The following is a 25,200-nucleotide window of genomic DNA, read 5'->3' on the forward strand; positions in this document are numbered from 1 at the left end:
ACGTGTACATATATATATACATATACACACATATTACATATAATAGAGTTAACAATGCCGTCACATCTCAATAGCCAGTCATTCATTTTGCACAGGGTGCTTTGCTAGGGGCCATATGGAATGGGGTTCTGTAAAGTATTCCACATTAGTGCAGTGATTCTCAATGGGGGCAGTTCCTCCCACCCCTAGAATGTATGATAATGTCTGGTGATATCTTGGTTGTCACAACTGAAGCAAGGGGTGACCCTGGCATCTAGTAGAGGCTAGGAATACTGCTGAACATCTTATATAATATATAGAACAGCTCCCCACGATGAAGAATCATCTGACCCAAAACGTCCACAATATTGAGGTTGAGAAACTCTGAAACTGGTACTTACATTCACAATAAGTATACAAAAAAAAAAAAAAAAAAAAAAAATGAAGCTACGTGAAGGCAGAGCGAGTCCACACTGTGGACTTAATTTCCAACAGCAGCTACACAAAGCAGCTGAGCCCCAGGGGAAGGCTGGTTATCTGGGAATACCACCCCCATCGCTACCCGTTCTCAGTGGGTTAGCAGGACATGAAGCAGCATGGAACACAGAGCAACACGATTATTCTCCCAGAATGAACTGTAGTTCCAGGAAGTACCTCTGAGCTGCCTCTGCCCAGGATACGGTCCCAGCCAGGGCAACAGCATCATTTCTCTTATGCTATATAATACAGCACGCTCTCCCATGCCAGATGGCCCACCCTGACCCAGCCCTCTACATCCTTGGAACCCTATGACCCCCACCCTCAACCCACAGTTGTGAGCTGATCAAGTGGGGAGCTGCACAGCTTCCCTGGGGACATAATGACAATGCAGAAAAGTTCCCTTTGTCCTTGTTCATGTGGAGCACATTCACGTGGATGCAAAGATCATCGCTGAATTTAAATAACCCCCGTGATAAATGTGCATGAGCCCGATTTGTTCTACTGGACTTGTTGGATTAAATGGACACAATTTAATGTTCTATAGGACAAGGGCTCCTTTCATGGCTGAAAGAAGGAGCAAGGGTGATTTACAGTTTCATACATACTCATTTGCTACATTATCTGCCTTGTGCCTGTAGTTATGAATATCAACTCACCATCCGGCGGGCATTTCTACCCGTTCAGGAGAATTTAGCTTTTCATTAGGAGGGGCTCTGCCATCCGGAAAGAAACAAAGAATAAAAAACAACAACAGATTTCCACAGTGTTCACTGAAAAACAAGCACCAATATTTGGATCCTTGTCCCTCACCTTTTTTTCTTCTTTAAATCCCTATATTTATAAATAAAGTAAGGTTTCCTCCGCTTTTCCTACAAAGGGTGGTTTTCTAAGCAGATTACCACCACACGGAACTGTGCATAAACACAAGGCTTAACTTACCTAAGATACCAAACTATTTCTGAACATCTGTATCTTATGAGCTAACACTTTTTATAATGATATATTAAAATAATGTTTGTTGATTCATTAAAGTAGGTCTGAACTCCACTTAATAATAAATTCTGCTTGATCCTATTTGGAAATAATACAAGTGTATCTAAACATTATATGACCCAGGTTTTTTGTTAACTACAAGTCTTAGGAATCCATGTGATATTTTGCTCACGGATAGTTAAAGAGACAGGATTTTCATTTTTCCCCACTTGATAAAAGAGACAGTATAAGCAAGGATATGGGGGTTGATTTTGGGGAGTGGGTGACTGAATTAACTCTCAAACCCCAGCCCTGTAAGATGTTGGGGTAACTCATAAAGTTGGCTATCTTGTCTTCAGGTGTCTCTGCGCACCTGTTACCTCCCTCTTTGGTTTCACATAGAGCCTTGCTAATCAGTCTCTCAGGAGAGCAACATCAGTATCACCTAGAAACTTGTTAGAAATGCAAATAATCAAGCTCTAGCCTAAGACTCTATAGTTTAGCAAGCTCACCAGGTGATAATTTTCAAGTTGAAGTGCAGTCTGGATTTCTCTCCCTGTTACTCTCTCTCTTATCCACTATGTTGTATACCATACACCAAAAGGCAAGCTGCTGTTATATGCAGCTGGTTAAAAAACTAAAGACATCCAATATTTTAATAAGCGATCTCCTCCAATTTTAACAGAGAAAGGACATGTCTGTCCTGGGAGTAATCAATAGTTAAAGGTAGAATTTGAGGTATTCTTACATCACACACACTTTTGAAGAGGGTTTCTTCCTCCTAAGTCACCTAAAGTGGGGGTAGCTAGTCTACCTACACATAAACTATGCTTTACTCAGGTTTATTTCAAGATGCTCACAGAAAGCAAAAGAAAGCTGAACTTCACCTCTACTCAAATACAAGTGGAGAAGCCAGCGAACGGAGCATGGGTCAAAGGGAGAGAGAGCAACTGCAAAAAGAAACTTAGAAATTCCTTGCCCTGGACAGTGAACCATCGAAAGATCTGGAATAAGCAACGATCACTTTCACAGGCAGACTGTCAATGCAGCATATGCTAATCCTGGATCTATGTTTTACAGACACAAAAGAAAGAATAAAGGGGTCTCTTTTATATATGTGTTTTTCCCTTTAAAATAATTCCTTTGAGAAGTAGGCCTCTCAGAAGGAAGATTGGAAAAAACAAAAAACAAAACCAAATGCAAAAAACCCAAAAAAACAAAAAAACAAAAAAACCCAAGACCCTTTAAAATTTAACTGTTTTCAAACTCAGAAACAAAAGAGATGTGTGTATTTGTTACTTCTAATATCTTACCACATTCCAAAAAACAAGACCCTTTAAAATTTAACTGTTATCAAACTCAGAAACAAAAGAAAAGAGATGTGTGTATTTGTTACTTCTAATATCTTAACCACATTCCTGACATTTATGACTCTTAAAATTCGCTTTCTCATAATATCATGCCTCTCAAGCTATCCGGTAAGCTTCACTTGTTTATATTCCCTGTATAGTTGTCTGGCCACCCACTCTGCAGGTCAGCCCATTCTTCAGGCCCCCTTCAGGTCTGCAAAGCTCCCCTGTTACTCAGCTCTGCTCTGACATGTTACACTCTTCAAAGCTTGTTGTCCACAGAGCTCAACTGTTTTTTTTTCTTTTGTTTTTGTTTTTAAATAAACTGCCTTAAATGGTTGCCTTATATAATACGTATGATGGTTCTCTTTTTCCTATGAGACTAAATTCCTTGAGTTCAGAAAGTATCTTCCAATGTATTTCTGTTATGTCTCCCACCCTGCTGACACCTGGGGTCTAGATCAACAGCGGTACAACATGCACTTTATAAAACTAAGTTGAAGATTTCAGTGCTACCTAGCAATTGCTAAGGCAAGACGTGGCTGCCTTTCAGAAATGCCTTCCTCAAGACAGTAGGGTCCAGAAGTAGTGTGCTTGTGGCTTACACAGACTTTTTTCTAGTGGGAAATACGGGATGATGATTATGATCGCAATAGTTAACATTTACTGAGTTCTGTACTAAACACTGGCATCTCAGCCCTGTATTAAGTGGTTTCCATGGTGTAGACATGACTAAAATAAACATTCCAAAGCCCTAGAAGAAATTTCCACCCCTGTTCCCCAATTCAGCCTGGATGACCAATGAGGGCCAGCCTGGACTCCCTCAAAAGAACTGGAAGGAAGCAACATTCCTGCTCACCCAAAAAGGCAAATGAACACCAGCCTGCTGGTATCTCCACCTCAGACACGGGGGTAGGCTGCATTTGATTGAATTTAACTGCTTGACCTGGAATTAAGCAAGAGTTCTCTCTACCGGCCAGAAAAAACCACACAGCATTACAACTTTTGTTTTCCTTAAGCCACAGGAATTACTAAAGAAAGTCCACAAACTACTGATTCTATGTGATTCTAGATGTGGTAGAAAAAAACCCAGTTATTTGTGTAGAGAACAGATGTTCAATAAGTAAATCTCTCTCCATTTGGGGTTTGGGAATATCTGTTACCTGCTACAAGCTGTAGATCATAAGTATTGGCATTATTTGCATTAGTCTTAATCATTTTAATCTTTATTATGTAGCACATTGCCAAAGCAAAACCAAATTCTAAAAATTCCAACTCTTTGGCAGAAGAGGAAATGAAAGCTTAGTTTACTAGAGTCAACATCCATTTACTAGAGTCAACATCCATTTGAGAAAAAATCTAAATCATAAACCTTTCCTAAATATACTGGTTAGTATGCCTCTATGTATGTATGTATGTATGTATGTATATATGTATGTATGTATCTATCTATCTATCTCTCTCTATATATATATACATATCTCTATCTATCTATCTATCTATCTATCTATCTATCTAATCTATCTATCTACACACTGGTTAGCTACATGTCCAGCTTCGTTACTGAAAAATGTTATATTGATGTAACTATTTCAGACAAATGACTCTAGACAGTCAGGAAGAAATGCCAAAAATTAAGGCTTCTATTAGAGAGTTCCTTGAGCTGTCTGAAGGCTGCCTCCCAGGCAGCATGATACTTAGAGCAACACCATTAACAAGAATTTCACCAGGCCTGGAGTTCTGTGAATCTCATTAGAAATAGGCATAACATGACTCTTACAGAGCTTTGTAGTTTACCAACAGCCTTCAAACACATCATGATGACATTCAGACTTCATGAGCAACCCTTGCAGAGTAAGCAAGGTCATTCTCATTTTCCAGATAAGCAAGTGAGGTCCAAACAGATTAAATGACTGTAACTACAGTAGAGTAGTCAGAACGGGGTATCAGCTTTTGTTGTGGGATACCAGGCACTGTGCAAAGGATTTCAGGTGAGGAATCCTATATTCCTTGCAACTATTTTTACTCACTAAAAACTACATTTAAGAGAGGTTCAATAATTTGCCCAAAGGTCATGAAGCTGGTAAGTTCATGAAGCTGGTAAAAACTGTCCAATACAGTCTGTTTCCCCATCCACTGTGTTCTATGGTGTTTCCTAGTTAGAAAGCATAGAGCAAGCATTTGAAACTCAGGACTTCTAACCCCAAATGTGACTTCCTCCATGAAGCCCTCCCTGACCATCACTCCCACCAACCCTATATTTAGTGAAGCTCCCCTACTGGAATCATTTATTGCACTCTTTCGCTATATCATAAGTATTTGTTAAGTTCATATAAGTTTGGGTCCCTAAAGTCTCGGACCATATGTTAAGTTTATAACCCTCTTTATTAGATCTTACTTGAAAAGTAATAGGTACAATAAATGGTTAGTGATTGAATAAATGGATAAAAAGAGCAGTATTTTCTTATTACATGTCTGGAAACTACAAGGTATGCTATATATTTCTTTAGACAATTAGATAAGTTAGACAAAAATGTCATTCCTGGCAAAAACGATTTTTAAAAATCTATGGCAAGAAGAGAGAAATTATGAACATGCTTAAGGATCTTATTAGCAACGTAGGCTGAACAGTGATAAAATAGGGCTTTCTGAAAAATTATGTTCAAACTTTTAAAGCTATATAAAAGAAAACTTTAGTTACATGAATGCATGTGTTCTCTGAACTTCACATCCAACCCAAATTCTTCCCTCTTCCCTGTGACAGTTATTTTTTCTTTTTTTCTTTTTTGTTTTTTTTTTTTTTTGAGACGGAGTCTTGCTCTGCTGCCCAGGCTGGAGTGCAGTGGTGCGATCTCGGCTCACTGCAAGTTCCGCCTCTCGGGTTCATGCCATTCTCCTGCCTCAGCCTCCAGAGTAGCTGGGACTACAGGCACCCGCCACCACGCCCGGCTAATTTTTTGTATTTTTAGTAGAGACGGGGTTTCCCCGTGTTAGCCAGGATGGTCTGGATCTCCTGATCTTATGATCCGCCCGCCTCGGCCTCCCAAAGTGCTGGGATTACAGGCGTGAGCCACAGCTATTTTTTCTATTCAGTCCTAAGTAAAGGAAGAGAACAGTGAAAACTTCCCTTTTGCAGTTTCTTTTAAAAAAAAAGGGTGCTGGGCCCACCATTAATGACTCAAGTAGCAATGGGATCAAGATGGAAGAAGCAGAATCTGACTAGGGTATTTCAGACTCCACTGAGTTGTGAAATGTGAAGATATCTGTGGCCTCAACTTCTTTCCTGTGACATTGTTTTTGTTTTTGTTCTCTCTCTCCCTCCACCCCAACCCTCACTCTTAAATTTGCAAAGTGATTGAATTCAGTTCTCTGTTCTAAGAAGCTCTTTGTCATACCAAGAAGTAAATCAGGAGGGCTTCCAGGGAAAGTTGGAGGCCTGTTCCCCAGATGCATGGTGAATTTTATCCACTTAATGGGGCTCTGAAAGGTTGGGCCAAGGCTCCAAATCTGAGTCCTCTCCTGCAGGTACAAGCAGGCCTCAACAGATACTGATAGTTAATACTCTCTTTGTCTTAAAATACAAGTCAAATCCCGATTCAACACTGTTAGAATGCAAAAGTCTGCTTAACGAAATGATTGATCCACTCATAATTAGAGAAAAATCAATAATTTTTTCTTAAACCCTGACATTCTCTTTCATTATCTTAATGGGAATCTGACATTTATAAAATACTTGAGGTCAGCTACATGTTTCTGTTTAACAAACATAGGCAGGAGAAACAACCATCAACTAGATTAGTAGTTCATTAGGAGAGCTGAGTTTGTCCACACCAACAAATCTCAACTGAGCCTAACTTTTTGACTAGTATCAACTCACTTGCCCAGGGTGAAATTAATTTAAATTATTCTAAATTTCAATGAATTAAAACCCCATCCATCACAACTCTATTTTACTCCTTTGTTCAGACCTAAAGGAGGCAAATCACAAGAAAGCAATGAACCTCTCAGATCTGCAAAGAACTTTTCCAATGTGCATACCTGTCTCAGAATGCATTTAGCCAAATGCACACCTGCTACTGATCCTTAGGCCTTTCTTATCCTTACTCAACCAATTAAGTTTTCATTACAATCTCTAAAAACGTTTTGAGCAAAAGACCAGAAAATTGAAGTTATACATATTTTATGTAAAAATTGAGACACTGGAAGTTCTTTTAAATATGGATGCTTCCTTGATGGGTAGTACAGGAATCGCAAAAACATCTGGAATTTAAGGTGAAGGCTTTAAGGAGATCAGCAAGGGAGAAGTGTCTAGAGGTAGGGGCATCACAAAGTCAGCTTGCCCATAGAATCCAGCAGAGGCCAGGTTACTCTTTTTCAAGAAAGAGAAGGAAGCAGCTGGCTCTCTGAGTGGACTGGGAACCACATTTTATTATTATGAGTAAAGCAAATCTAAGGCCTTCTGTGAAAATCTGATTTTGATTAGCTAACTCCCACTCAATGTCAAGTGAAATTAAAACATACCAAAGAGACAGAAGTGGCACTCACCTTTTCAGAAACTATTCTCAGAAAGGAAGAGGCTATTCTTTAGTAAATAAAGTAAATGAGCACAGCAAGGGTCAGGCTGATGAATTTAAAAGCTGGACTACAAACTAAAAAGAAGGCATACAAACATTCCCTTACCTGTTTTGATATTGATGGCAAAAAAATTCTGAGGATTTCCACTTGTAATCCTGTATGTCAGTTTTTCATTGGAACTAGAGTCAGGATCTTCAGCCTGGATCTGAATGACAGATATGTCTTTTGGAGAGTTTTCCATGACAACAGGATAATATATAGGTTCGGAGGTCAGCGGGGCATTGTCATTCACATCTTCAACTTCAATGTAGACCTCAATGGTGGAGTAGAGTGGAACAACACCCCTGTCTGTGGCATACACTGTTAGCCAGTATGATCCCGTTGTCTCCCGATCAAGAATGTCTGCGGCAGTGATGACCCCTAAGAGAAAAAAGAAAAAGTGTGACTGTCACAGCAAAAGGTAAGACATTAAATAAATAATCTCAAATTCCAAAGGACTGCACTAAATAATCTTGGTATATGAAAAACACCCAAATCCATAACATAAGGTTAAATTAAGATATTCTTTACATAAGAAAATGATTTTCAGCAGGACCATATTAAATAGTTTATAGAGTATTAATTACATTCACAAATACTTTATTTGAATTTTGGAGATAGATATCTCTCAAACAAACATGCGCACAGATCTACACATACAGAAGAGATGATATAGGGGAATGAGAAGAGGTTGGGCCAGGGGTCAAAGCACTTCCCATGTTTCATGGGAAATCAGTGTAGTATCAGGTCAATATCTCCATTTGACCTGATATTGAATTGACTTCTTATGCAATAAAAAGCTCTCCTAGGGTAAATTATTTTATCTATTCATTTACAGAAAGAAGAAAAACATTTCAAATATTCTTTTTTTGCCTGTTAGAGTAGAAAATATTTTGCCTGCAAAGATATAACCCTCCTTCATACTCTTTCCCTGAAAATCAAATGTCACAGCCATTCCAACATAATCAGAGAAGAAGTCATATCAACACATGTTCCAAACGAGTTCCATCCCCCTTAAGAACTCTACAGAGGGCCCTAATAAACTCTGAGCCACTTTGAGAGATGCTCATGGACAATCATTTTAAATTAGGAGTACAAAATGCCCAATCTTTCCCATTTCATGGTTGAAACAAGTGCCAACCAGGAAATCAGATGTCTGCCTAAAAAGCCAGAGAAAACACAGTGCTCTTGTCTATCTTTACAACACTTACCCAATCACCAGGCTACAGAAACTTACCATAGGGACAGGATCATGAGCCCATTATGATGGGAAAACTCTGGGCTCACTGTATAAAAACTGTAAAAGTAGTCAGGAGGCTCATAGAAAGCGTGAAATTCATGTAAATCCTTATACTATAAAAGACATTGTGAAAGGAGTCAAGAAACAGTTCTCCAGCTCTGCCCTGAATTCTCTATCCTCTGTATTCCTGTTAAACTTTTGTCTAAATAAGGCATATAACTTAGCCTATGGACACTGCATAAGCAAACTGCCAAGTACAGCAACCGGGAGGGAGGAGGGCATCTGTCCAGAAACAGTTATGCTGGAATACTCAAAGTTTCCTCAAACTCAAGACAGATAAAATATTTAAAGGGTGATAACCTGATTGATGTCGAAATTTCAGCTGCAACGTTAATTCACCAAAGAACTCTGCATAGTGGTAGGCCATGGGACAAAAGTTAATCTTAAATATTCTCAATGGAAATATGTAAAACAATTGGGTCCTGTAGAATACGGCTGATATCTGGTAGTTAGAAGCGAAATGCCAATCTGTCATTAGAGGAATAGGTACTAGATAACAGAATAGGAAGAAAATGAGGAAAAGTAAAAGCAACCACAACAACAACAACAACAAACTATTATAAACACAGTGATGTGTGCTCATTGATTGAATGAATAAAGATAGCATTATAAACTGGGTTGACACTGCCATCTATAAGACCACCAGGATGACTAAACAGTGGAAAGGAGAACTTTATTGGCAGCCAATATCAGTTTGCAAACTGGGAAGAGATACTGTCCGGTGTGTGCTGAAGGGGCTCTCTTTTCCAAGAGGGGAAGGCCAGGTTGGTTTTATTCCTCACAGGGCCCATAGTACACAATGCAGTCATACATATTCAGCAGATTTGGGAGAAACATCATACATATTTATGAGAAGAGCTGAGCATATTCGCAGTGGGCAAACATACTTGCAATATACATTCTATGTTCACTTTGGCGCAGGATTTTAGCATTAAAATGAGGTGGAATTTGGCTCTTTACATCAAAAGATGAACGATAGGACACAAAGACAGTTTGTGTGCAGACTTCATAAGCCAGCTGATACTGGCTTAAGTCTGCAGTAGCTTATCAGAAAGCAATGTTTGTGAGACAAATCCTCTGTCTAACCAGAGTTTTAGTGGTCTGGGTTGTAAATCAAAGTTAGGACAATTTGCCTGGTAGGTCTTATTGTTAGAGAGTCTAGTAGGAGTGCGGTTTTTCCTGTAGGAATTTAGAAATCTGCCATGCCAGCTGGGCCCTGAACCGCCAACCCAGATGTTACTGTTTTCTAACCTTAGGGTTCATCTTAGCTGATAAAGGACCATCTATTTTGGTCTCTCAGACAGAGTCAATTGTCAACATGACTTTAAGGAACAGACAAGGAGGGCTCTGAGGGTTGGATACCTGGCCAAGTGTGAGCACATCTGTCAGTGCAGGACACCAGCACATTATAGACAACGTGGACAGTTTTGTGGAACTCCCATGGCAGACAGTGCCATGAGCTGCCACTCAGGTAAACTGGAGCTCTGCAAGTCAGAGAAAAGATATGTGACAGGGAACTAAGTGGTCTCTGGGATGGAAACTAAGAGTAGAAAGGTGTGAGCTGCGGTGAGGGATACAGGTCACACACACAAAAAAGATGTTCTGCAGGCTCTGTGAGGCACCTCTTCACTGCCATGAGACCTGTCCATTCAATTTACAGGCATCCACTGGACCCTGTGCTGCCATTGGAGGAACGGAGATAATGAAAGGGTCTCTGTCCTCAAAAGACTCCCAGTCCTTTGGAGAATGCAGATCTTTATTAAGCAGATCTGTACTGAGGGGATAAATGCATAGCCAACAGCCAGAAGGGATCATCTGGTTTAGACCAATATACTAGGAAGAGCAAAGACTCTAGAATCAGAAGGGGATGGGAAGCACGGGAAACAGCATTTACTGAGGATCCATAATGTGTTGTGAGACCTGTAATTCAATTTCCCTAAAATACAAACTTTATAGTTATCTCTTAAAGATAAGGACACCATGTTGGTAACTTGCCCAAGGCTCCACAGCTAAATGTAGAAGAACCCTAGACTGTCTGCCTTGAATAACCCAGTTTCATATCTGGAATCCTTTACTTTCTACCCAATTGACCATAGAGAAGATGTTCAACCCAAGCAAATCTAGTTTTCATACCCATCTCTCAGTGTTGTGGTAATCATTAAATGTACACCAACAGTTTGGCAAAATGCATGTGGCATAGTAGATGCTCAGTACGTGTTAAATCTATGTGAACCAAAAGCAGTTCTATAGGTGTTCTTAATGGTAATCAAACCCTAAAGCAGCGGATGATCTTGAAAGGTAAGAAGTTGGGGATGGATTGTCATGTAAGATGTTTTTTCTTCTCTGGTCATGTGCCATTCTCGCAGTCTTTGTGATTTGCCCATTACATAATTTTTTGGGGAAAGTATCTGGCCTTTTTGGGGAACATCAAACTAAGGTCACTAAAAAGAGAACATAATTCAATAAGCAATAAAATCAAGGAAGTTTTTCAGTTTTATTTTTCCCCTTGCCTGACTAACTGCCATGCCTACATTTCCACATGTGTGTGTGTGCACGCACACACACACACTCCAAAGCATATACATATAGAGATTTGCAGTCACAAAATTGGTTTGCCATTCCTGGAAGTCACTAAATTATTTATTTTCTTCCACTATTAAAAAAGGAAGATGGTATATCACAGCCTTTGGACATAAAAGGATTTTGAGAAGTCCTTAGATGAAATGCATTCACTAATACAAATTAAAATACAAGGGTGGGATTTCACCTTATTTTACTCTTAATGAAGGATCAGACATTTTCCTTAAAAAATAGATTTCTCTCTTGTTAAAATAAAAGATGTCTATGGCTATATTTACCAAGTAACTAGAAGTGTGAATGAGTATCTTGGAACACAATGTTCAGATGTCAGTTTTATGATCCAAAAATTTGAGGACAAATTGTAAAAGGACTGAGTCTGAAATGTGTTAATTACTGAGTTTCATTCAAGGCTCAGTATTAATCATATTAACACCACTGATGTCCAGTGATAGCATTTCTTCACACCTATCCTCTTATAGCTAATGATGGTCAACATAGTCACAACTAAGAATGTAAATCCACATTACCTCTTTTATCAATCAAAAACTCACTTTTAAGATTGACCAAGGAATGCCAAAATCACGTCTTGAGGGCCATTAACATTATGACAACCACAATGCATTCTTTATTGCTTTTTTTTTTTTAAATTGAGGTATTTGGAATACAATAACCTGTCCATGTCTAAAGCAAACAACTGGTAAGTTTTGATTTTCATGAAACTGTCACCACAATCAAAACAACAAACATACCCATGGTCCTCCAAAGTAGTCTCTTTCTCATTTTCAATCCCTTGCTCCCAACTCTTTCTACCCCCAGGTAACCACAGATTACCTTTCTGTCATTATAAATAACTTTGCATTTTCTAGAATTTTATACAACTTAAATAATATAGTATGTACTGTTTTTCTGTTTTCTTTCACTCACAATAATTATTTTGAGATTGATCCATGTTATTTTGTGTATAACAATAGTTAATTCCTTTTCATTTCTTAGTAATATTCCATTGTGTGGGTATACCACTATTTTTTTAACCATTGACCTATTGGTGAATATTTGAGTGGCTTTCAGTTTTTAACTATTACAAATAAAGCTGCTAAGAACATGCTCTCAAAGTTTTATATGGAAGAATACTTCCATTACTCTTGAGTAATAACTTAGGGATAGAATGACTATATCACAGGATAGGTATATATTTGCACCGTTTCACATTCCCACTGGCAGTGAATGTGGAAGGTTCCAGTTGCTCCACATCCCCACCTGTGGCTGACTTGGCATGGTCAGTGTCTCAAATGTAGATATTCTAATGGGCATATAATGGTATCTCATTGAAGTTTTCATCTGCATCCTCCTTATGATGTTAAGCGTCTTTTAAAGTGCTTATTTTTCACCTGAATATCTTCTCTAAGATAAAGAAGTTATCGCAGGTTAAGTGTTCAAACGTTTTGCCTATTTTTAAATTTGGGTTGTTTGTTTTCTTGAGTTTCAAGAGTTCTTTACATATTCTGGATGAGTCTTTATCAGATAAGTGATTTGCTAACTTCCCACCCTCAGTCTGTGGCTTATCTTTTCACTCTTATAATAGTAATGCTGGAAGGTAAAAATCTTATATTTTCATATCCAATTTATCAATTTTTTTTTATAGGTCATGTTTTGTTATTGTATCTTAGAAATCCTTGCCTAATCCAAAGTTACCAAAGTTTTGTCCTATGTTTTCTTCTGGTCTAATAGTCTTAGATGTTGTATTTATATCTATGATTCATTTTGAGTTTTCTTTATGGTGAAAGATATAGATCTAAGTTGATTTTTTGGTATGCAGATGTTCATAGTTCCAGTCCCATGTGTTGAAAAGACTCTTCTTTTTCCACTGAACTGCCTTTGCATCTGTGTCAAAAATCTATGGCTACATGTATGGGTCTATTTCTGGACTCTCCATTATGTCCCATTAATCTATTTGTCTACCATTATGCCAATATCACATTGTCTTCGTTGATGTAGCTTTATAAGTCTTGAAATCAGGAAGTCTAAGTCTTCCAACTTTGCTCTTTTTCACAATTGTTTGGGCTAATCCAGGTGATTTGCATTTCTATATAAATTATAGAATCATCTTTAAAATCCGTAAGACACTTAGGAAACGCACTAGGATTTTGATTGGGATTAGATTTACCCTAAAAATCAATTTGGTAAGAACTGGCATCTTGACAGCTTTGAGTCCACTGATCCATAAAAATGGTATTTATCTTTATGTATTTGTCTTCTTTCATTTCTCTAAGGAATGCTTTATAGTTTTGGTATACAGAGCTTACACATCTTTTGTCAAATTTATCCCTAAACACTTCATGTTTTTGATATATTATAAAATGCATTATTTTTATTTTAATGTCAATTGTTTAGTTTTAGTATATAAGTTACAGTTGATTTTTGTATGTTAATCTTGTGTCCTACAACATTGTTAAACTCACTTATTAGTTCTAACCAATTTTTTTTAATTGTTGTACTTTAAGTTCTGGGGTACATGTGCAAAACGTGCAGGTTTGTTACATAGGTATACATGTGCCATGGTGGTTTGCTGCACCCATCAACCTGTCATCTACATTAGGTATTTCTCCTAATGCTATCCCTCCCCTAGTTTCCCACCCCTTGACAGGCCTCAGTGTGTAATGTTCCCCTCCCTGTGTCCATGTGTTCTCATTGTTTAATTCCCACTTATGAGTGAAAACATGCAGTGTTTGGTTTTCTGTTCCTGAGTTAGTTTGCAGAGAATGATGGTTTCCAGCTTTATCTATGTCCCTGCAAAGGACAGGAACTCATCCTTTTTTATGGCTGCATAGTATTCCATGGTGTATATGTGTCACATTTTCTTTATGCAGTCTATCATTGATGGGCATTTGTGTTGGCTGCAAATATTTGCTATTGTGAATAGTGCTGCAATAAATATATGTGTGCATGTGTCTTTATAGTAGAATGATTTATAATCCTTTGAGTATATACACAGTAATGGGATTGCTGGGTAAAATGGTATTTCTTGTAAATTGCTTAGTAATATTTCTAGCATTATTTGGCTCACTGGATCTAGATCCTTGGGGAATCGCCACATTGTCTTCTGCAATGGTTGAACTAATTTACACTCCCACCAACAGTGTAAAAGTATTCGTATTTCTCCATATCCTCTCCAGCATCTGTTATTTCCTGACTTTTTAATGACTGCCATTCTAACTGGTGTGAGATGGTATCTCACTGTGGTTTCAATTTGCATTTCTCTAATGACCAGTGATGATGAGCTTGTTTTCATATGTTTGTTGGCTGTATAAATGTCTTCTTTTGAGAAGTGTCTGTTCATATCCTTCACCCACTTTTTGATGGGGTTGTTTGTTTTTTTTTCTTGTAAATTTGTTTAAGTTCCTTGTAGATTCTGGATATTAGCTCTTCGTCAGATGGATAGATGGCAAAAAGTGTCTCTTGTTCTGTATGTTGCCTGTTCACTCTGACGACAGTTTCTTTTGCTGTGCAGAAACTCTTTAGTTTAATTAGATCCCACTTGTCAATTTTGGCTTTTGTTGCCATTGTTTTTGGTGTTTTAGTCATGAAGTCTTTGCCCAAACCTATGTCCTGAATGGTATTGCCTAGGTTTTCTTCTAGGGTTTTTATGGTTTTGGGTCTTACATTTAAATCTTTAATCCATCTTGAGTTAATTTTTGTACAAGATGTAAGGAAGGGGTTCAGTTTCAGTTTTCTGCATATGGTTAGCCAGTTTTCCCAACACCATTTATTACATAGGGAATCTATGACTTGTTTTTGTCAGGTTTATGAAAGATCAGATGGTTGTAGATGTGTGGTGTTATTTCTGAGGCCTCTGTTCTGTCCCTTTGGTCTATATATCTGTTTTGGTACCAGTACCATGCTGTTTTGGTTACTGTAGCCTTGTAGTATAGTTTGAAGTCAGGTACATGATGCCTCCAGTTTTGTTCATTTTGCTTAGGGTTGTCTTGGCTATACGGGCTCTTTTTTGATTCCACATGAAATTTAAAGTAGTTTTTTTCCAATTCTGTGAAGAAAGTCAATGGTAGCTTGATGGGGATAGCATTGAAACTATAAATGTCTTTGGGCAGTATGGCCATTTTCATGATATTTATTCTTCCTATCCATGAGCATGGAATGTTTTTCCATTTGTTTGTATCCTCTCTTATTTCCTTGAGCAGTGGTGTGTAGTTCTCCTTTAAGAAGGACTTCACATCCCTTGTAAGTTGGATTCCTAGGTATTTTATTCTCTTTGTAGCAACTGTGAATGAAAAGTTCACTCATGATTTGGCTGTCTGTCTATTGTTGGTGTATAGGAATGCTTCTGATTTTTGCACATTGGCTTTGTATCCTGAGACTTTGCTGAAGTTGCTTATCAGCTTAAGGAGATTTGGGGCTGAGACCACGGGGTTTTCTAAATATACAGTCATGTCGTGTGCAAAGAGAGACAATTTGACTTCCTCTCTTCCTATTTGAATATCCTTTAATTCTTTCTTTTGTCTGATTGCTCTGGCCAGAACTTCCAATACTATGTTGAATAGGAGTGGTGAGAGAGGGTATCTTTGTCTTGTGTGGGTTTTCAAAGGGAATGCTTCCAGCTTTTGCCCATTCAGTATGATATTGGCTGTGGGTTTGTCATAAATAGCTCTTATTATTTTGAGATATGTTCCATCAATACCTAGTTTATTGAGTGTTTTTAGCATGACGGGGTGTTTAATTTTATTGAAGGCCTTTTCTGCATCTATTGAGATAACCATGTGGTTTTTGTCATTGGTTCTGTTTATGTGATGGCTTATGTTTATTGATTTGCATATGTTGAACCAGCCTTGCATCCCGGGGATGAAGCCAACTTGATCATGGTGGATATACTTTTTGATGTGCTGCTGGATTCAGTTTGCCGGTATTTTATTGAGGATTTTCACATCGATGTTCATCAGGGATATTGGCCTGAAATTTTCTCTTTTTGTTGTGTCTCTGCCAGGTTTTGGTATCAGGATTATGCTGGCCTCATAACACGAGTTAGGGAGGAGTCCCTCTTTTTCTATTGTTTGGAATAGTTTCAGAAGGAATGGTGCCAGCTTCTCTTTGTACCTCTGGTAGAATTCGACTGTGAATCTGTCTGGTCCTGGGTTTTTTTGGTTGGTAGGCTATTAATTAGTGCCTCAATTTCAGAACTTGTTATTTGTCTATTCAAGGATTCCACTTCTCCCTGGCTTAGTCTTCTAACCATTTTTTAAATAAATTCCATAGTTTTCTACATAGATGATTGTATCATCTCCAAACAGAGAGAGTATTACAACCGCTATCATCACTATCATGACTTCCATACTCATCACTATTTAATTACTGTGCACCTGGTATTTTGACAGGTACAATAAATTCAGTCTTCATTAATTCTTTAAAATCCCTCATTTATTCAACAAATATTTATTACTGCGAGCACTCATGAGGTGGTTACTGTATTTATCCCCATCTGACAAATAAAGAAACAGATATAGGTTAAGCAACTTGCCAGTGGTCACTCATCCATTAAATATAAAATTCTCTTCTCAAACTTTAGTTTGTCAGACTCAAGACCAGTTGTTAACAAAAACCATATTGTCTATTTAATCAATATTTATACCAAACCCAGATACAGTATCATATCCAAAGACATTTTTCCCCTCTGATAGAGAAGTGTCCTTAATTGAGCAAACATTATTTAATTAATATTTTACTTTCTCACTCATGTTTTCCATACTGAATGTAGAAATCATAAAAAGATACTTTTTGGCACATCTTGGTATATCTTTGTAGAATATAAAAATTTTAAAAAGCATTACTCACTCTCTTCAAAGAGAGTCTGTTTTTATTTATAAAGATAGGCAGAATATGAATGTCTGTGACATATTCATAACCCATTACCCAACACAGTCTTGGAGTATTCATCCCCAGAAAGGGATCTCCTTCCATCTTTCTGTTCATAGTGGGTTCTATAATGGCAGAGTTTCTGGCTGCCTGACATATAGTAGGCACTCAATAAGTGTGTGTCCATGACACCGATTCAGCAGTAGGCTAGTTTATATCAACGAAGGGATACATTAGCTTACCTCAGACCTGGAAGAGACCTCAAAGAACACTAGATAAAATTCTCCTAATGAAAGCATCCCTTCCATGACAGCCCTGACCCAGAACCCAGACTCAGTTCCAAATCAGGTGATAGGATCCTCACTATTTACTGGGCAGTTTTAGCTAACACAAAGTTCTTCACTCTGAGGCAAAAAGTTGGTCTCTGTAATTTCAAATGCTGTTTCTACCTGTATTCCCATTCACATTCCAGAATAAAACAGAACAACTTTGCAAACAACTTTTCTTTTTGACAGCTCTTTCAGTATCAGAAGATAACCATCTGTTTGCTGGGCTTTTCTTCTCCAGTCTAATAATTCCTTCCTCGTGTGCCATATAGGTTCTTTCTTCATTCTGATCTCTGTCTCTGATTCAATAGGATAGGACCTCCATCCATTCATAAGTGCATGCTGAGTGGGGGTAGAAATGAGTGATTAAGAACACCTCATTTAAAAAATACACTATCTCCAATGAGCTTCTAGCATGTTTCAGGTAGTGCTGCTCAGTGGAAAGGACTCAAGTGAATATCCCAGACAGTAATGCATCCTATCCCTCACGTTTTTACCTATCACTGAAATGCCCAAGGTGAATTAGGTTGAGATGCTCAAATAATAAAAATGTCATTTTCAAAATTCATTAGAAATACAGCTTGGATTTTTTATGCACTTATGTTTATAAAATTGTTCTTTTCTGTTTTTATCTTTATTTGCTGTATAATAAAGGCAGTAGCAGACCAAAATTCTCTGGGCATCTTATTATTTAATTGAATAAGTAGATACACAGAAAGTATTTATTTATTTGTGTGTTTGTTTTGGCAGAACTATGCACAAATTGAACTTCAATTATTTAATTCCAGCATGAAACATGTATTTGTTTTAATTACTTTTTACTCACAAACAAGTATTAGAAAAAAAATGTGTACATTGTGTTCACTGAATCAGTCCAAAATATTTGAGATGAAAGAGAAAATATATAAAGCTGTTCATAATTAGATAAATATTACATGCTGGGTTGTTTACCTTGTCTACTTTCTAGCTATATCTCCATATGCCACATGCCAAGTCTCAAATGACATCTTGCCCCAAAAGAATGACACCCAAACACTCACAACAGCTCCAAACAACCTATCAGCATACGGATCAGGGAATGCTTTGGGGGTCATGTGTTTATAACATGGTAAAAATCACCCTGCTGGGATAATTATTAGAGACTCTGAGGCCATTAAAAACAATCTTAAAAAACACCTTGATGGCATATTTGTTGCAGATGCTCCTACCAGAGTCTGTTCAGTTGTGCATGATACATTTAATGCGTATTTCTAATCATTGAAAATGTAAATTCTCAATTTTCAGCACATTAAAGATTTTTTAGCTTCTTATTCTGAAATAATTATAAATTCATAGGAAGGTACAAAGAAATATATAGAGTTCCCCGCACTCTTTACCTAATCTTTCCTAATATTAACATCTCAGTGCATTTTCAAGTTGCTTATTTCTTCAAGAGTCAAACTCTTTAAACTAGATTTATTTCTGAGAGCACATGCACATGAAATTCTTTCATGGGCTCCATTACCACTTTTAGCCAACCCATGCCTGCCTCTAGCAAGATCACACAGATACTATTTTTCTTTCTTGTTCTATTCATCCTTGGACCTGTATAAGGTTCTTAATGCCTTCACAGAAATCATTGTTCAGCACAGTGTGCGGTAACAGTTAAGGAAGAATGGGTATTTTATCCTCATAGGCCCAACCAGGATCACTCCACTCACTCCCATAGTCATATCTGTAATTGCTGTCAGTCTGAAATATATGGACAGGGCTGAAACAAATCGAAACGGCATGAACAGAGATTAGTAGAGAAATTGTGGGTGGAGATAATCTTAACTTAGATGTTTATAATGCTTCAAATACATTTTAGTGTGTTAAATACAATTTGTAGAAGGCCATTGGTTTGGACTGAGTTCCTGCACCAGGCCCAAAAGATCAAACCAAAATGGAGTCACTCATGTTAAGTTCCATGACGCCAAGCCAACACTAAGTTGTTTATCTGACCTTCCAAGAAAACAAGATTTTATATATACATACATATGTAAATACATATATATTTTATATATTTATATATAGTATATATATACTATATATATAGAAAAATAGTATCTGTGTGATCTTGCTAGGGACAGGCATGGATTGGCTAAAAGTGATTGTAATGGAGCCCATGAAAGAATTTCATGTGCTCTCAGAAATAAATCTAGTTTAAAGAGTTTGACTCTTGAAGAAATAAGCAATTTGAAAATGCACTGAGATGTTAATATTAGGAAAGATTAGGTAAAGGGTGCAGGGAACTCTCTATATATTTCTTTGTACCTTCCTATGAATTTATAATTATTTCAGAATAAGAAGCTAAAAAATCTTTAATGCGCTGAAAATTGAGCATTTACATTTTATATATGTATATATAAAATCCCCAAACAGGACAGTTTTAGCTAGCGTGATAAGAAAGTCCCCTTTGCTTTAACCTTTACTAGGAAAGTCATTTTGAAACAACCAATCTGCTTTTTGTTCCATTTCTGCTCTCCTTAGCCCTTTTCTGTCTATAAGGCCACCCTCCTCTGCTCAGCTCATCAGAGCATCCGTTCTATTTTAGAGAATGAGGTGTTGCCTGATTCTAGCATCACAAATAAAAGGCAGTTAAGATTTTTAAATTTGTTGTGATTTTGTCTTTTGGCAACTCTCTATATTACATGTGCACATATTTTTATATACTTTATATGTCACATATTAAGATATAACACACTTAATTGGATACTTTAATGCACTTTTTTAAAATTGGGGATTTTAAGTGAATTGCCCAGCTAATCAAATGGCAAAGTCAGGCCTGGAATGTGGCACACTGAATAGAAGTCACACACTCTTTTCATTACATGAGGTATGCTGCCGATCCATCCACGTGTGTCCATTATCATGAAAAAGAAGGCAATTCCAAGCCCTTGTGCTTCTCACAGTGGGTTAGTATCAGCTCTTTGGTAATAGGAAATTCAATGATTTTATTACTTTCCTCAATTTCTAAAATTTGCTGCAATATATTATTTTGAATTCAATATTATATGTTCTCTGAAGATTTTCAGATGTTGGATTGGTCTGGAACCATGCAAATTGGAAAGCCAACTCTTCCTTTAATATCCGTCACTCCTTTGCTTTTGTGCAAATCTGCTCAGGCTGCTCCTTCAATCCATCTCCGCAAACGGCCTCCTCTGCTACTCAACCCACAAGGAGGATTCAAAGGGCACTGTCACCCAGCCAGCCATCCGGGATGAGGGCTGACCCCTCCTGCCTTTTATCTTAGCACTTTATTTCTGTCCCTCTACCTTCCTACTGTGAGCTCCCCACTAGTAAGAAACATTTGGTTTTGCTTTTCTCTATCCTATGATGGTGGCTAGAAATTTGGAACACTATAAAAATACGGCATGAGTACATGAAGGATAACATCATAACATTTGGTAAATTTAGGCAAGTTGGAATGTCTGGTTCTTTAAAGACAAGCTCCCCCTATGAATACGTGCCTTTGAAAAAAAAAAAAAAAAGAGTCAACCAGATATTTTGTTATCCTGTTATCACAGGACAAAATAAAATGTGGATAGAATAAGCTTATAGTCAATTTCAGACTTCTCTAATGTATATGAAGAAGTGATAATTAACAGACTCTGAATTTCAACTCTCCATCTGTGAATTATTCTAAGTAATAAGATAATTTTCTTAAAATTATGCCCAGTTTTGGGTTTTCCCTTTGCTACCTAGAATGCAAATGGAATCATGATAATATCCTCAAGCCTAGAAGCAAAGACATAGTTTGATGAAGGCATTAGCTGATTTTATCATGCACTTATATGGTGCCCTGCCCACAGGCACTGCAGGCTGCCACAGATTCTGCAGGCTGCCAGAATCAGTGCCTCCAGGCCCCCAGATAAAGCGCCAGCAAGGCTCTCTAGGTGGGCTCTCATCCACAGATTTGCATCCACCCTGGACACTTTTGTTCTACTCTGTTCCCTCCTCCTCATGAGGATGCCCATTGATTAGGCATCTTTCATCCTTGCAGAAGGAGAAGAAAAACCCACAACACAGTTGTTGAGAGCAATTATGTCCTGAAATGCAAGCCTCCTTCATTGCCTGTTACTTCTCAAGGCTGTAAGCTGGAGAGCTGCAAGGAAGACTAAGGCAAAGGGCTTCAGGCTAAATTCAAGCTTTTATTTGGAGTTAATGAAAATGGACAGCTCTCCTTGTCTGTCTGGGACTCAGGAATTCTAAAACTTAGCTGCATGTTCAAAGGCCTCCTTGGCCATGACGTTCTGTAGGCTCAGAAAACACATACTTGCTTCTTGAAGTTTTCAAGGTAAACTTTTCAGGACCCGATTTTAGAGGATTCCTAATACACACCTGTTCTCTCTACAAAAACTCTTGTCTGTGTAGTTGGCACTGGGCACCAACAGCTTGAAGACAGGAAGCCGACAGAGTACCAAGCTGGGAATGACATGTACAGCTTGTACTCTCTTTTTTTCTCCTATAACTTAGACGATTCCCAGCCTCAAATCCTTTCTGTGGTATGTGCTAATTTGCATAACCACCATACACAGCACAATGGTAGAGATTCATACTCCCAGAAAGGAAGGTGGAAACCTAGAGCAATGGAAAAAATACGCTCCGAGAATATATGAAATGAGGTCGAGACGTGGCTTGTGTGAAGTGACTGAAAATGTGGAGGTTGTAACATGAAGGGTGGTCACTGGATTCTATTTCTTGAGAAGAAGAAATGGACATAAACTTCAGCACAACAGATTTTAGTTAGACATCTAGAAATATTTTCTGACGGTAATGGTCAATGAACAAAGAAATACCTATCTGAAGGAAGCTGAAATTTATTTCTATTCTTGTTTCAGAAATAGATACATAGAGAGATAAATGGATAGACAAGCAGATGGTAGATGATAGATCAATCTCTTGAACAGCAGAAACTTTTGGATCATTCAAACTAATTACTAGGTGAATCTCTGCATTTAAAAAATCAACACTTCATTGTAGAAGAAAATATGAAATATAGATATGTTTTTCAAAGTGCTCATTCATGGTCCAGAGATAATAACTGTTGGTGTCCTTGTTGCATTGCCTTTGTTCTATATTATTTTCACCCCAAAGCAGTATATTTATCTGTAATTTTATTTAGGTACAAAAGTAACTGCGGTTTTTACCATTCCTTAATATATCCTCACCATTGTACACAGAACATCTTTCCACATTAACAACTGTAGTTCTATCACTCACTTTTAATAACTGTAGTGATGTCCACTTGCCCACTAGCCCAACAACATATTAAAATGTAAACTATGTGTAAGAATGTTCTCTGCTTCATCACTGCCATATACCCTAGAAGAGCGTCTAGCACACATACATGAGGTACTCAATAAATATATTGAAATATATGTGAAATATATATTCATGAAATATCCATGTGATAGTTACCATTTACTTAATGAAGTCTATTCTCATGAGGTCACTTATTAGGTCATTTAAAAATTTTTCACTAATATAACTCTCATGTTTAGATGAATAACCTTGTATCCCTATCTTTTTTCAATTATTCTTTAGGATAAATTCGCAAAAGTAGAATTGACAGGTCAAAGGAGATACATATTTTTCAAATGCATTTGACTAAACTGCCTTTCAGAAAAATTGTGTCAATTATATTTTAACCCACAGTTTCAGATCACATTTTGATTAAATCGTTACAAGATTTGCATTATTTGTTGGAGAAAAAAACACAAAAATTAAAAATGCTACAATTCACCATGTAGAGAGATAATAACTGATCTCCTAAATCAACATCCTTAAACTGCTCCTTTTTGTATTTTAATAATTTTACTCAAGGACAAAATTCCATGATGTTTAGTAAGATAAAACATCATTGATGTTGATGTTGATAGAAAGATGGTGCTGAAAATTCGGCTGAGAAGATTTTGCATGAGGTATAATTTAAATTAAAATTTGTCCACAAAAGAATTCTTCAGCTTTGAAAAGTGTTGTGGGATTTTTAAATAAAATTTCAGAACATAACCTTCAGCTCTTCAAGCAAGAACATTTTCAGGTGGATGTGCTGTCAGATATTAGCCATACTTTAATCCAATTTTTAGACTTATTTAATACTGACTCTGTAACTCAGCACAAAGAGTGTCTGGGGTCTCTAAGCATTTGGGCTGAGAATTTGAGTTTCACTTAGAAAAGCCTTTTCTCTTTCAAGAAGTTACACTTGGAAAAAAGGTTCCCTAAAGTGAAATGACTTGGGCAAATGCTTGGAGCATATGCCCACGCCCACATACTCTTAAAAGCCCAAGTATTTCCTCTGTGGGCAGTGCCAGATAGGACAAAATATACTCCTAAACATGTAATGAATGGACTTGAACTTCTCTCCTTTTATGCTGAAACTTTGTGGAAATTTTCCTTTTCAGATAACTTTTTCTCCAAGGCAAAAAGAACACTTTTTTTTCATTTCTTCTGTATCAAAATCTGAAAAACGTAAGTAAAGCTACATCCACCCTGACACAAATCTCACACTTGCTACCCCTTATAAAGTAACAGCCTTCAGTAACTTCTCAATAAAATAATGAAAGCATATAGCTCACTTATTCTTTTCTCAAGTGAATGAATGCACTCTGACTTTCACAGGTGATTTGATGTTTACCAAGAAAGCATTTTTACTGGGGTTGCAAAGATAACTGCACATATGATACAGAGACAACTTTGACCAAAATAGCAAAATTTACTGCCCTGGCAAAACACATTCTAGGTAATGGAAGTGAAACACAAAACAAGCAAAGGAAGACAGATTGGGGTCTTAGTTTTGTATTATTGTTTCTTCCTTCGACTATGTAGGTTGTGTGACTTAAAAACTTATAACTACATTTATTATGAGAAGTTTATAAAAGCTTACGATGGGAAAAGTGCCCTACAGAATGTCTATTTTCTTTCATCCTTTTAGGTTAAATCTCACCAAACTACCTTTTCCTTTGACCAGTGTTGACAAAAATCACATAGCCAATGTCATAGTTTGGTACAGTAATTAGTTTTAGTTGATTCGGTTATAGGGGGTATACACACACATGCAAACACACACAGGGTGTGTGTGCATTATAAGGGGCATATACACACACACACACACACGTTATACAGGATGCGTGTGTATGTGTATATATGTGTGTATATACATATAGGGTGTGTGTGTATGTATACATGTACTTGTATATGTTGTATATATACATGTATATGTACACCCATGTGTGCATATATGTGTACACATGTGTATATATGTATATACTCCACATTTCCTCCAATTTTCCTATATGTGTATATATGTATATGTAATATAGGATGTACAGATATAGGATATGTGTGTGTGTATATATATACACCCTATATATGTATGTGTGTATATATACATGAATATGTACACATGTGTTTATATATGTGTACATATATGTGTGTATATACACCACATATATATACACACACACATACATATAAAAGCATACATATAAAAGCATCAGAGCTCACAAGTGAAATCCTCAAAACTACCTTGCCTTTTCTTCGCAATGGAAACAATAAACTCTTTGCTTTCCTATTTATAACCAAATAAGCAACTACAATAGCACAAAGAAACCAGGGTCCAGAAGGAGGGAAGTATATGGTTTTCTCTAATTGAGTTTCTCCAGTTCTCATCTTCTATAGATTTCTTGGATTGTTCTCCAATTTTCATTCGCATTTC

General features: G+C 37.3%; 1 protein-coding gene across 5 annotated transcripts in view; it reads right to left on the reverse strand.

Annotated features, from left to right (window-relative positions):
- Positions 1-25,200, reverse strand: part of FAT3 (FAT atypical cadherin 3) — a 703,955-nt gene that overhangs the window by 375,401 nt on the left and 303,354 nt on the right. For all 5 annotated transcript variants that reach the window (XM_021926426.2, XM_021926429.2, XM_021926427.2 and 2 more), the window contains exon 3: positions 7,461-7,775. In XM_021926426.2, the coding sequence (XP_021782118.2) occupies positions 7,461-7,775 (315 nt within the window). The remainder of the gene's footprint in view (positions 1-7,460; positions 7,776-25,200) is intronic.

The sequence above is a fragment of the Papio anubis genome, chromosome 12 (genome assembly GCF_008728515.1).
Source record: "Papio anubis isolate 15944 chromosome 12, Panubis1.0, whole genome shotgun sequence".
In the NCBI taxonomy this organism is placed as follows: domain Eukaryota; kingdom Metazoa; phylum Chordata; class Mammalia; order Primates; family Cercopithecidae; genus Papio; species Papio anubis.